This window comes from Kogia breviceps, chromosome 12, assembly GCF_026419965.1.
Source record: "Kogia breviceps isolate mKogBre1 chromosome 12, mKogBre1 haplotype 1, whole genome shotgun sequence".
Lineage (NCBI taxonomy): Eukaryota > Metazoa > Chordata > Mammalia > Artiodactyla > Physeteridae > Kogia > Kogia breviceps.
The window spans coordinates 52,078,234-52,091,572 of NC_081321.1; the positions used below are offsets into that span (position 1 = coordinate 52,078,234).

The 13,339-nt window shown below is 37.2% G+C and overlaps 1 protein-coding gene across 1 annotated transcript in view; it reads left to right on the plus strand.

Moving 5' to 3' along the window:
* Positions 1-13,339, plus strand: part of TBK1 (TANK binding kinase 1) — a 47,241-nt gene that overhangs the window by 20,588 nt on the left and 13,314 nt on the right. The window contains exons 8-10 of the mRNA XM_059080343.2: positions 2,699-2,878; positions 11,696-11,892; positions 12,983-13,041. Coding sequence (XP_058936326.1) covers positions 2,699-2,878; positions 11,696-11,892; positions 12,983-13,041 — 436 coding nt within the window. The remainder of the gene's footprint in view (positions 1-2,698; positions 2,879-11,695; positions 11,893-12,982; positions 13,042-13,339) is intronic.

Below are 13,339 nucleotides of genomic sequence, written 5' to 3' on the forward strand. Positions count from 1 at the left end.
AGATAGGAATAACTAGAGTTCTGAAAAACAAACACTCAAGAAGTTTAATATTATCCTCATTTTCAAAAAGTAATCATATTGTTCAAAAGGTGAGAAATAACAGTTTTGGGGACTTCCTTACTGGCACAGTGGTTAAGAATCCACCTGCCAATGCAGGGGACACGGGTTTGAGCCCTGGTCTGGGAAGATCCCACATGCTGCGGAGCAACTAAGCCCATGCGCCACAACTACTGAAGCCCGCGCACCTAGAGCCAGCCAGCCCATGCTCCACAACGAGAAGCCACCACAATGAGAAGCCCATGCACTGCAACGAAGAGTAGCCCCCGCTAGCCGCAGTTAGGTAAAGCCCGCATGCAGCAACAAAGATGCAACACAGCCATAAATTAATTAATTGATTAATTAATTAAATGTTAAAAAAAGAAAGAAATAACAGTTTTCTACTACTTTTTCCAGCATTTCAAATGTTCATATAGGTCTTACTTATTATGGCAGCCAGAACTCAAATTATATATGAATCCTGTTATCACAAAGAGAGATTTAAGGTAAAAGAAATTAAAAGTAGAGAGTAAATTTTTTTTTCTGTTGCTATATCTTTTTTTTTGAAGTATATTTGATTTACAAGGTTGTGTTAATTTGAGATTAAATTATTAGATTTTACTCTAGAAATAAAGCCAAGACACTCATCAATATTTAGAATTTGTAATTACTGAATTAACTTGTTTTTCCTGAATGTAAGAATTGTATAATCCACAAGTGAATACACATAGGTTATGATTCACTGGCTTAATTCCTTCTATAATCTGTGGGTACTCTTTGTATTACTTTCAACATATAAGTAAATAAATATATTTATTCAAAATATTTATTTAAACTATATATATATCACAAGCTAATAAAATATGTCCTATCATTTTATATATTTCTGTGAAAACTCATTTAAACCGGTAGTTCCAGTGCTGAAATCATTTTTGAAAACCACTACCCTGACAGTTTCATTTTTGTGTGTTACTTAAAGAAAAGTCTCCAAAATAAAATTGTGTCATGCAGCTAGAATTACCAAGAGAAGGTCACTTTATTGGAGAGCAGAAATTTAATATTATAATAGTGATCTATGTTAAATTTTGATTTGGAAAATACTCATTTTGGAGATCTCAGGCAAAACCAATAACATTTAAAGGGGTCAGGAAATGAGCACCTGCTGTTTAATAACTATATTGCTGACACTCAGACTCAGTAATTTGACAGTCTGAACTATATATTGCATATTTCAGGAGGGTAACAGGCCTTATTTATCTAATTATTCTTTAGCACACCAAGTTATAAATTTTTTGGTAAAAATTGCTCAGGTATCAGAAAGTATAGTATATGATTTTTTTTTAATAGTAAGGACTTTCAGTACTACCAATCAGCAATAAAAACAACTACCAAAAATGTAACAAACACAGAAAAAGATCACCATCCTCCTTCTCATATGTATTAATTAGTCAAGACTGGATAGCCAATGAGAAAAACCTAACTCAGTTCGTTTAAGTGAAACAAGATTTAAGTGAAAAATAGATTGACATTGTAATTCAAAGTTCACATGTGTATGTAACTCAGAGCCCAGTGGAATCCTCAGATTCAGACTGTCATCAAGACTTGGTCTCTTCAAATCATTCAGTTCTGCTTTTCTCTGATTTCTATTTACTTTCAGCCAGGCTCTTTCGTGGCAGCCACAAGATGGCTGCTGGCATTCCCAGATTCACATTCTCACAGCTTTGGAAGCTCAGTGGAAAGACAGACTTTCTTTCCCGATAGTTTAGCAAAGATTTCTGGGTTGATTCTTATTTAACAACTTACATGCTACCACCTGGCCACTTCTGACTAATCATAATCACCAAACCTGACTGTCATGCCCATCTATGCACAGGGAGTAGAGTTAGAGAGTAGAGAGGTGTGGATTCTCTTACAAAATGAGGGAAGAATAGATACTTGTTAGGCAAAAATTTTATTGTCCACTGCATACCTTAAAAACTGTTAACAGGCAAGGAATTATTCCAGTGTCTGTAGTGTAGTCAAGAATATATTTTTAAGACTACTTGAAATTCCATAATTGAGTCTATTTAAAGCATATTTTAAAATTCAGTGAAAGCATGAGAAAGAATAAAGGTCCTTCCATTCTTTTTTTTGATGTTTAAATTTATTAGTCAAAGATTATTCCTAGTTGAATTAGCATTCATTGATTGCTAAATGATTATTGTAATTTTCCTTCCTAAAGAAGTGTACTACAAAAGGTATATGAATTCAACATAAAAAATTACGTATTGGAGTGACATATTAAAAGGACATTAATGACCCTGAAATTAAACCATTATCTTATCCTCATGACCACAGGGTTCCAATCAACTTATCTCACGTGGATAGCATGTATATACAATGTTAGAATATGTTTGGAAAAGTGAGGAAACTTGGGAAGGAGAGAATCAAAGAAAATAATCTGTAAAAGCTAACATAAAAATACCATAACCCCTGGTTCATTGACAGGCAATATTAAATCAGGGTTACCTGGCTTTCTGAAAAGTTGGCGGATTTTTTACAATTTTAAATTAATCTAATCTAATAATAGTTCCTTTGATTTGTTGGTAAATATTATGATTTTGTACCTAGACAAAATATAACACATTCACTCTTCATGTAACTTTTTTCAATACTATTTTAGAGGTCTTCAAGTTCTACTTACCCCTGTTCTTGCAAACATCCTTGAGGCAGATCAGGAAAAGTGTTGGGGTTTTGACCAGTTTTTTGCAGAAACAAGTGATATACTTCACCGGATGATAATTCATGTTTTTTCGCTACAACAAATGACAGCTCATAAAATTTATATTCATAGCTATAATACGTAAGTACCTCTTTATATTTTTTTCCTGTACTGTAATGTTTTGTTATATAATAATTGTGTATCTTCATAAATCAGGAGAGGGAATAGAAAAGATGCCCCAGCTTCACCAGAGGTACCCACTTTCTGCTTAGAAAACATTTGAGTGCTGAGTAAATTCCTTTTCACTTATCTTTGGAGTAAAATGATTAGTTTTCTAATTTTCTAAAATTTACAGGTAAATTAGCTTGTTCTTACATTGCAAGTTTTACAGGACTGTTTTCCTTTCTGTGCTTTCTCTCAAATTACATAATCACATAACTACAAATAGCATTTACTAATAAATGGGCCAGGTTTTATTAAGAATATTGTCGGGGCTTCCCTGGTGGCGCAGTGGTTGAGAGTCCGCCTGCCGATGCAGGGTACACGGGTTCGTGCCCCGGTCCGGGAAGATCCCACATGCCGCGGAGCGGCTGGGCCCGTGAGCCATGGCCGCTGAGCCTGCGCGTCCGGAGCCTGCGCTCCGCAATGGGAGAGGCCACAACAGTGAGAGGCCCGCGTACCACAAAAAAAAAAAAAAAAAAAAAAAAAAAGAATATTGTCCTGTCACTTAAAAAAATATTAAAGTGTAAGTCTTAAAGATAGTTAGTGTAGTTATTATTTGCATATGTGGCATAAAGCCCTTATTGAGTCCTAGGGAAATAACCATTTCTTTTATCTTAAAAAAACACATTACACCCATGTGATAAAAATCTACCCATGCGATAAAACTACATAACTAAATCACACGCATCCTTTCCTGTGGAACTAGGGAAATCTGAATAAAATAGGTGGATTATACCAGGGTTAAGATCCTGATTGTAATATTGTACTATACTTATGCAAGATGTTACCATTGGGGGAAACTGAGTAAAGGGTATATTGTGTCTCTCCATATAATTTCTTTTTTTTTAACATCTTTATTGGATTATAACTGTTTTAAAATGGTGTGTTAGTTTCTGCTTTACAACAAAGTGAATAAGTTATATATATACATATGTTCCCATATCTCTTGCCTCTTGCGTCTCCCTCCCTCCCACCTTCCCTATCCCACGCCTCTAGGTGGTCACAAAGCACAGAGCTGATCTCCTTGTGCTATGTGGCTGCTTCCCACTAGCTATCTATTTTACATTTGGTAGTGTATATATGTCCATGCCACTCTCTCACTTTGTCACAGCTTACCCTCCCCCCCCCCATATCCTCAAGTACATGTTCTAGTAGGTCTGTGTTTTATTCCTGTCCTACTTCTAGTCTCTAAATGACATTTTTTTTCTTCGGTTCCATATATGTGTGTTAGCATACGATATTTCTTTTTGTCCTTCTGACTTACTTCACTCTGTATGACAGACTCCAGGTCTATCCACCTCATTACAAATAACTCAGTTTCATTTCTTTTTATGGCTGAGTAATATTCCATTGTATATAAGTGCCACATCTTCTTTATCCATTCATCTGTTGATGGACACTTAGGTTGCTTCCATGTCCTGGCTATCGTAAATAGAGCTGCAATGAACATTTTGCTACATGACTCTTTTTGAATTATGGGTTTCTCAGGGTATATGCCCAGTAGTGGGATTGCGGGGTTGTATGGTAGTTCTATTTGTAGTTTTTTAAGGAACCTCCATACTGTTCTCCATAGCGGCTGTATCAATTTACATTCCCACCAGCAGTGCAAGAGTGTTCCCTTTTCTCCACACCCTCTCCAGCGTTTATTGTTTCTAGAGTTTTTGATGATGGCCAGTCTGACATGTGTGAGATGATATCTCATTGTAGTTTTGATTTGCATTTCTCTAATGATTAATGATGTTGAGCATTCTTTCATGTGTTTGTTGGCAATCTGTATATCTCCTTTGGAGAAATGTCTATTTAGTTCTTCTGCCCATTTTTGGATTGGGTTGTTTGTTTTCTTGTTATTGAGCTGCATGAGTTGCTTATAAATTTTGGAGATTAATCCTTTGTCAGTTGCTTCATTTGCAAATATTTTCTCCCATTCTGAGGGTTGTCTTTTGGTCTTGTTTACGGTATCCATTGCTGTGCAAAAGCTTTTAAGTTTCATTAGGTCCCATTTGTTTATTTTTGTTTCTATTTCCATTTCTCTAGGAGGTGGGTCAAAAAGGATCTTGCTGTGATTTATGTCATAGAGAGTTCTGCCTATGTTTTCCTCTAAGAGTTTGATAGTGTCTGGCCTTACATTTAGGTCTTTAACCCATTTTGAGTTTATTTTTGTGTGTGGTGTTAGGGAGTGTTCTAATTTCATACTTTTACATGTACCTGTCCAGTTTTCCCAGCACCACTTATTGAAGAGGCTGTCTTTTCTCCACTGTGTATTCTTGCCTCCTTTATCAAAGATAAGGTGACCACATGTGTGTGGGTTTATCTCTGGGCTTTCTATCCTGTTCCATTGATCTATATTTCTGTTTTTGTGCCAGTACCATACTGTCTTGATTACTGTGGCCTTGTAGTATAGTCTGAAGTCAGGGAGCCTGATTCCTCCAGCTCCATTTTTCGTTCTCAAGATTGCTTTGGCTATTCGGGGTCTTTTGTGTTTCCATACAAATTGTGAAATTTTTTGTTCTAGTTCTGTAAAAAATGCCAGTGGTAGTTTGATAGGGATTGCATTGAATCTGTAGATTGCTTTTGGTAGTAGAGTCATTTTCACAATGTTGATTCTTCCAATCCAAGAACATGGTATATCTCTCCATCTATTTGTATCATCTTTAATTTCTTTCATTACTGTCTTATAATATTCTGCATACAGGTCTTTTGTCTCCTTAGGTAAGTTTATTCCTAGATATTTTATTATTTTTGTTGCAATGGTAAATGGGAGTGTTTTCTTAATTTCACTCTCAGATTTTTCATCTTTAGTGTATAAGAATGCCAGAGATTTCTGTGTATTAATTTTGTATCCTGCTACTTTACCAAATTCATTGATTAGCTCTAGTAGTTTTCTGGTAGCATCCTTAGGATTCTCTATGTATAGTATCATGTCATCTGCAAACAGTGACAGCTTTACTTCTTCTTTTCTGATTTGGATTCCTTTTATTTCTTTTTCTTCTCTGATTGCTGTGGCTAGAACTTCCAAAACTAGGTTGAAAAAGAGTGGTGAGAGTGGGCAATCTTGTCTTGTTCCTGATCTTAGTGGAAATGGTTTCAGTTTTTCACCATTTAGGATGATGTTGTCTGTGGGTTTGTCATATATGGCCTTTATTATGTTGAGGAAAGTTCCCTCTATGCCTACTTTCTGCAGGGTTTTTATCATAAATGGGTGTTGAATTTTGTCTAAAGCTTTCTCTGCATCTATTGAGATGATCATATGGTTTTCCTCCTTCAGTTTGTTGATATGGTGTATCACGTTGATTCATTTGCATATATTGAAGAATCCTTGCATTCCTGGGATAAACCCCACTTGATCATGGTGTATGATCCTTTTAATGTGCTGTTGGATTCTGTTTGCTAGTATTTTGTTGAGGATTTTTGCATCTATGTTCATCAGTGATATTGGCCTGTAGTTTTCTTTCTTTGTGATGTCTTTGTCTGGTTTTGGTATCAGGCTTATGGTGGCCTCATAGAATGAGTTTGGGAGTGTTCCTCCCTCTGCTATCTTTTGGAAGAGTTTGAGAAGGATAGGTGTTAGCTCTTCTCTAAATGTTTGATAGAGTTCACCTGTGAAGCCATCTGGCCCTGGCTTTAGTTTGTTGGAAGATTTTTAATCAGTTTCAATTTCAGTGCTTGTGATCAGTCTGTTCATATTTTCTATTTCTTCCTGGTTCAGTCTCAGCAGGTTGTACATTTCTAAGAATTTGTCCATTTCTTCCAGGTTGTCCAATTTATTGGCATACAGTTGCTTGTAGTAATCTCTAATAATCTTTTGTATTTGTGCAGTGTCCATTGCTACGTCTCCTTTTTCATTTCTAATTCTATTGATTTTAGTCTTCTCCCTTTTTTTCTTGATGAGTCTGGCTAATGGTTTATCAATTTTGTTTATCTTCTCAAAGAACCAGCTTTTAGTTTTATTGATCCTTGCTATTGTTTCCTTCATTTCTTTTTCATTTATTTCTGATCTGATCTTTATGATTTCTTTCCTTCTGCTAAATTTGGGGGTTTTTTATTCTTCTTTCACTAATTGCTTTAGGTGCAAAGTTAGGTTGTTTATTCGAGATGTTTCCTGTTTCTTAGGGTAGGATTGTATTGCTATAAACTTCCCTCTTAGAACTGCCTTTGTTCCATCCCATAGGTTTTGGGTCATCGTGTCTCCATTGTCATTTGTTTCTAAGTATTTTTTTGATTTCCCCTTTGATTTCTTCAGTGATCACTTCGTTATTAAGTAATGTATTGTTTAGCCTCCATGGGTTTGTATTTTTTACAGATCTTTTCCTGTAATTGATATCTAGTCTCATAGTGTTGTAGTCGTAAAAGATACTTGATACGATTTCAATTTTCTTAAATTTACCAAGGGTAGATTTGTGACCCAAGATACGATCTATCCTGGAGAATGTTCCATGAGCACTTGAATAAAATGTGTATTCTGTTGTTTTTGGATGGAATGTCCTATAAATATCATTTAAGTCCATCTTCTGTAATGTATCATTTCAAGCTTGTGTTTCCTTATTTATTTTCATTTTGGATGATCTGTCCATTGGTGAAAATGGGGTGTTAAAGTCCCCTACTATGATTGTGTTACTGTCGATTTCCCCTTTTATGGCTGTAAGTATTTGCCTTATGTATTGAGGTGCTCCTATGGTAGGGGCATAAATATTTACAATTGTTATATCTTCTTCATGGATCGATCCCTTGATCATTACGTAGTGTCCTTCTTTGTCTCTTGTAATAGTTTTTATTTTAAAGTCTATTTTGTCTGATATGAGAATTGCTACTCCAGCTTTCTTCTGATTTCCATTTGCATGGAATATCTTTTTCTATCCCCTCACTTTCAGTCTGTATGTGTCCCTAGGTCTATAGTGGGTCTCTTGTAGACAGCATATATATGGGTCTTGTGTTTGTATCCATTCAGCCAGTCTGTGTCTTTTGGTGGGAGCATTTAATCCATTTACATTTAAGGTAATTATCAGTATGTATGTTCCTATTACCATTTACTTAACTGTTTCGGGTTTGTTCTTGTAGGTCTTTTCCTTCTCTCGTGTTTGTTGCCTAGAGAAGTTCCTTTAGCATTTGTTGTAAAGCTGGTTTGATGGTGCTGAACTCTCTCAGCTTTTGCTTGTCTGTAAAGGTTTTAATTTCTCCATCAAATCTGAATGAGATCCTTGCTGGGTAGAGTAATCTTGGCTGTAGGTTTTTCTCCTTCATCACTTTAAATATGTCCTGCCCCTCCCTTGTAGCTTGCAGAGTTTCTGCTGAAAGATCAGCTGTTAACCTTATGGGGATTCCCTTGTGTGTTATTTGTTGTTTTTCCCTTGCTGCTTTTAATACGTTTGCTTTGTATTTAATTTTTGATAGTTTGATTAATATGTGTCTTGGCGTGTTTCTCCTTGGATTTATCTTGTATGGGACTCTCTGTGCTTCCTGGACTTGATTGACTACTTCCTTTCCCATATTAGGGAAGTTTTCAACTATAATCTCTTCAAATATTTTCTCAGTCCCTTTCTTTTTCTCTTCTTCTTCTGGGACCCCTATAATTCAAATGTTGGTGTGTTTAATGTTGTCCCAGAGGTCTCTGACACTGTCCTCAGTTCTTTTCATTCTTTTTTCTTTATTCTGCTCTGCTGTAGTTATTTCCACTACTTTATCTTGCAGGTAACTTATCTGTTCTTCTGCCTCAGTTATTCTGCTATTGATCCCATCTAGAGTATTTTTAATTTCATTTATTGTGTTGCTCTTCATTGCTTGCTTCCTCTTTATTTCTTCTAGGTGCTTGTTAAATGTTTCTTGCATTTTGTCTATTCTATTTCCAAGATTTTGGATCATCTTTACTATCATTCTGCATTCTTTTTCAGGTAGACTGCCTATTTCCTCTTCATTTGTTAGGTCTGGTGGGTTTTTACCTTGCTCCTTCATCTGCTGTGTGTTTTTCTGTCTTTTCATTTTGCTTATCTTACTGTGTTTGGGGTCTTCTTTTTGCAGGCTGCAGGTTCGTAGTTCCCGTTGTTTTTGGTGTCTGTCCGCAGTGGCTAAGGTTGGTTCAGTGGGTTGAGTAGGTTTCCTTGTTGGGGGGACTAGTGCCTCTGTTCTGGTCGATGAGGCTGGATCTTGTCTTTCTGGTGGGCAGGTCCACGTCTGGTGGTGTGTTTGGGTATGTTGGTAGCCTTATTATGATTTTAGGCAGCCTCTCTGCTAATGGATGGGGCTGTAGTCCTGTCTTGCTATTTGTTGGGCATAGGGTGTCCAGCACTGTAGGTTGCTGGTCATTGAGTGAAGCTGGGTCTTGGTGTTGAGATGGAGATCTCTGGGAGATTTTTGCTGTTTGATAATACGTGGAGCTGGGAGGTCTCTTGTGGACCAGTGTCCTGAAGTTGGTTCTCCCACCTCAGAGACACAGCCCTGATGCCTGGCTGGGGCACCAAGAGCCTTTAATCCGCACGGCTCAGAATAAAAGGGAGAAAAATAGGGAAGGAAGGAAGCAAGAAAGGAAGGGAGGAAGAAAGGAAGGAAGGAAGGAAGCAAGGAAGGAAGAGAGGAAGAAAGGAAGGGAGGAAGAAAGAAAGAAAGAAAAGATAAGTTATTAAAATAAAAAATAATTATTAAGAAGAAAAATTTTATTAAAAAAATAAAAACGGTTCGGTCAGAACCCTAGGACAAATGGTGAAAACAAAGCTATACAGACAAAATCTCACATAGCAGCGTACACATACATACTCACAAAAAGAGAAGAAGGGGAAAATAATAATATATCTTGCTCCCAAAGTCCACCTCCTCAACTTGGGATGATTCGCTGTCTATTCAGGTATTCCACAGATGTAGGGCACTTCAAGCTGATTGTGGAGCTTTAATCCACTGCTTCTGAGGGTGCTGGGAGAGACCTCCCCTCTCATCTTTGTTCGCACAGCTTCTGGGGTTCAGCTTTGGACTTGGCACCACCTCTGTGTGTAGTTCGTCCGAGAGCGTCTGCTCTTGGCTCAGACAGGACAGGGTTAAAGGAGCAGCTGATTCGGTGTCTCTGGCTCACTCAGGCCGGCGGGGGAGGGAGGGGCACGGATGCGGGTTGAGCCTGCGGCGGCAGGGGCCAGCGTGACACTGCACCAGCCCGAGGCGCGCCATGCGTTCTCCCGGGGAAGCCGTCCCTGGATCCCGAGACCCCGGCAGCGGCGGGCTGCACAGGCTCCCGGGAGTGGAGGTGTGGACAGTGACCTGTGCTCGCACACAGGCTTCTTGGTGGCAGCAGCAGCAGCCTTAGCGTCCCATGCCCGTCTCTGGGGTCTGCACTGATAGCCGTGGCTCGCTCCCGTTTCTGGAGCTCCTTTACGCGGCGCGCTTAATCCCCTCTCCTCTCGCGCCAGGAAACAAAGAGGCAAGAAAAAGTCTCTTGTCTCTTCCGCAGCTCCGCGCCCGTCTCTGGAGCTCCTTTAAGTGGCGTGCTTAATCCCCTCTCCTCGCTCCCCAGGAAGCAAAGAGGGAAGAAAAGGTCTCCTGCCTCTTCGGCAGCTCCGGACTTCTCCCGGACTCCCTCCCGGCTAGCCGTGGTGCACTCACCCCTTCAGGCTCTGTTCACGCCGCCAACCCTGGTCCTCTCCCCTCCATATAATTTCTTTCAACTGCACATGAATCTACAAAGATCTCAAAAAAATGTTTCTTAAAATGAAAGGGAAAAAAAAATTACACCCTTTCTATATGCCTTAATTGCTGTTTGACAAGACTCATCAGTTTTGATGCCTCATAAAACTCAAAAAGAGACTTTCACTGATAATTTATTAAGGAATAAAATCAATTAGATGGAATAATATTTTAGACATTTTTGTCTAATCTCTAACATAATATTATAAACATTAAATATAATGTAAATATAATGAATAAAATAATATTCATATAACATTAGGTTAAAATATATTATTCATCTTTATTTTGGTGCTTAATAGCCTGAATAGATATGTACCATAGTTAGGTGTTGGCCACTATTTCATCTTAAGAGTGTGCGTGAACATAAAAAGCCCACCCAAGCCTTAGCCAAAAATCACAGCAGAGGCTTTTTGAAAGTGGCTTTTTTTTTGTTTGGAATCACAACATTGCTGCTGGAACATTTATTTGATTTCATGAATCTGTTCTGGGAGAATCTACCTTTTTCCCCAAAACATCATTTTGAAAATGCCTGATTTTATTAATTCATTTAACAAACATTACATAGTCATGTTGTAAGTATTGTTCTCCGTTCTTTATATATTTAAATCATTTAGTCCTTACAACAATTCTGTGAGGTGGAGACTGTTATTCCCATTTTATAGATGAAGAACTTCAGCACAGAGGAGTTAAGTAACTGAAGGTAATACAACAAGTAAGTGGTAAGTGGAAGAACTGGAATTTGAATCCAGCTGTTCTGATTCCAGAGTCTGTGCCCTTAAACTCTCTGCTATATTGGCCCCCTATTATTAAATATTAAAACTCCTGTGTATTGCACATATCCAATATAGGTATCAAACAAAAAATTTTAGAATTGATTGCTGTATAGGCAGATTATGTGGAATTTTCAATTTAATAGACTTTATAGTATCCGCATCAACAAAGCAGCATTTCTGTGGACTGGTCATGATCTAAAGTATCACCGAGAAATAGATGTTGTGGCCCTCATTAAAAAAATTTTTTTTACCTCTTTTTTTAATCCCAATTATGTTGTCCTTTTGGATTTTTCTCACACAGTGCTACTGTATTTCATGAACTGGTGTATAAGCAAACCAAAATTATTTCTTCAAATCAAGAACTTATATATGAAGGACGACGTTTAGTTCTAGAACCTGGAAGACTGGCACAACATTTCCCTAAAACTGCTGAGGAAAATCCCATCTTTGTAGTAAGCCGGGAACCTCTGAGTACAATAGGATTGATATATGAAAAAAGTAAGTTGGGATTTTTCTTATTGTTCTTACTAGCCATTAAAAAAAAAAACAAACCCTGAGAATTCCTTGGCGGTACAGTGGGTAGGATTCCACACTCACTGGTGAGGGCCAAGGTTCAATCTGTGGTCAGGGAACTAAGATCCCACAAGCCATGTGGCACTGCCAAAAGAAAAATAAATAAATAAACTATAAAAATGATTGTCATCTTCATAAAGATAACTGATGATGACATTAATGTAGAACTTTCATAAATATTAAAATTTTGTGTTAATTGAGAATAATAAAATGTAAAACCCTATATGCAACAAAATTTGACGTTAAATATTTTGTTTATAAAATGGTAAAATAGTTTGTCATATATGTTTTACTGTAGCTCTCTGCTTTTAGTATTTTACTAACACTCAAAATAACCTTTTGGGGCTTCCCTGGTGGCGCAGTGGTTGAGAGTCCACCTGCCGATGCAGGGGATATGGGTTCATGCCCTGGTCTGGGAAGATCCCACGTGCCACGGAGCGGCTGGGCCCATGAGCCGTGGCCGCTGAGCCTGCGCGTCCAGAGCCTGTGCTCCGCAACAGGAGAGGCCACAACAGTGAGAGGCCCGCATACCACAAAAAATTTTTAAAAAAATAATAATAACCTTTTGTATCATAAATCTCAGCAAATATTTATTGTTTCCAGGGTGAATAGGACACTTTTCCAGGCTTTGAAGTTTAAGAAAAATTAGATCTGCATTTTGGAATCTTTTAAATTATTAATTCTAGTGGTAAAAAAAAATTACCTGGATTTTTATATTTTTGTTTAGATCTTGGGATTTGATTTAGGTTTAAAGAAAAACATTGAGCTTGTTATGTTGGAATATATTTAAGAAAAAGAAATGAAACTTCTTAGAAATAGTGCAGAAAATTTGTTAAGGAATGAGCATTTTGTTCAAGTGGTTTTCTTTAACCAGGAAAAGAACATTAAAGAGTTTTACCACTAACATTTAATTTAGAGGTAATTTAGAGGTTAATGTTTAGTTTGGAGGTTGACGTATGAAGGATGAAATAATTCATAATTTTTTTTTTCTGATTTTAATTATTTCATATTTCAGTTTCCCTCCCTAAAGTACATCCACGTTATGATTTAGATGGGGATGCCAGCATGGCTAAGGTTAGTATTTAATTAAATGACTATATAAACATCTGAATTTAAATTATCTTATCAATAGTGGAAGCAGCAAAAAGTGTATCTTTATATACACCTATATAATTTAGGAAATTATTCATTTAGATTGTTACCCATGACAAACTTTTGTGTTCTTTCTTCTTTGTATCCTTTCTTGAACTCATAGGAAAATTTTCTCCATTGAGACAGTGCATGTTTACCATTATTATGTTATGAATAAAATATTTATTGCAGTTATATGTGTCCTTAGCTTTTAGAAATTAGTAGCTTACTGTGTTTTTAA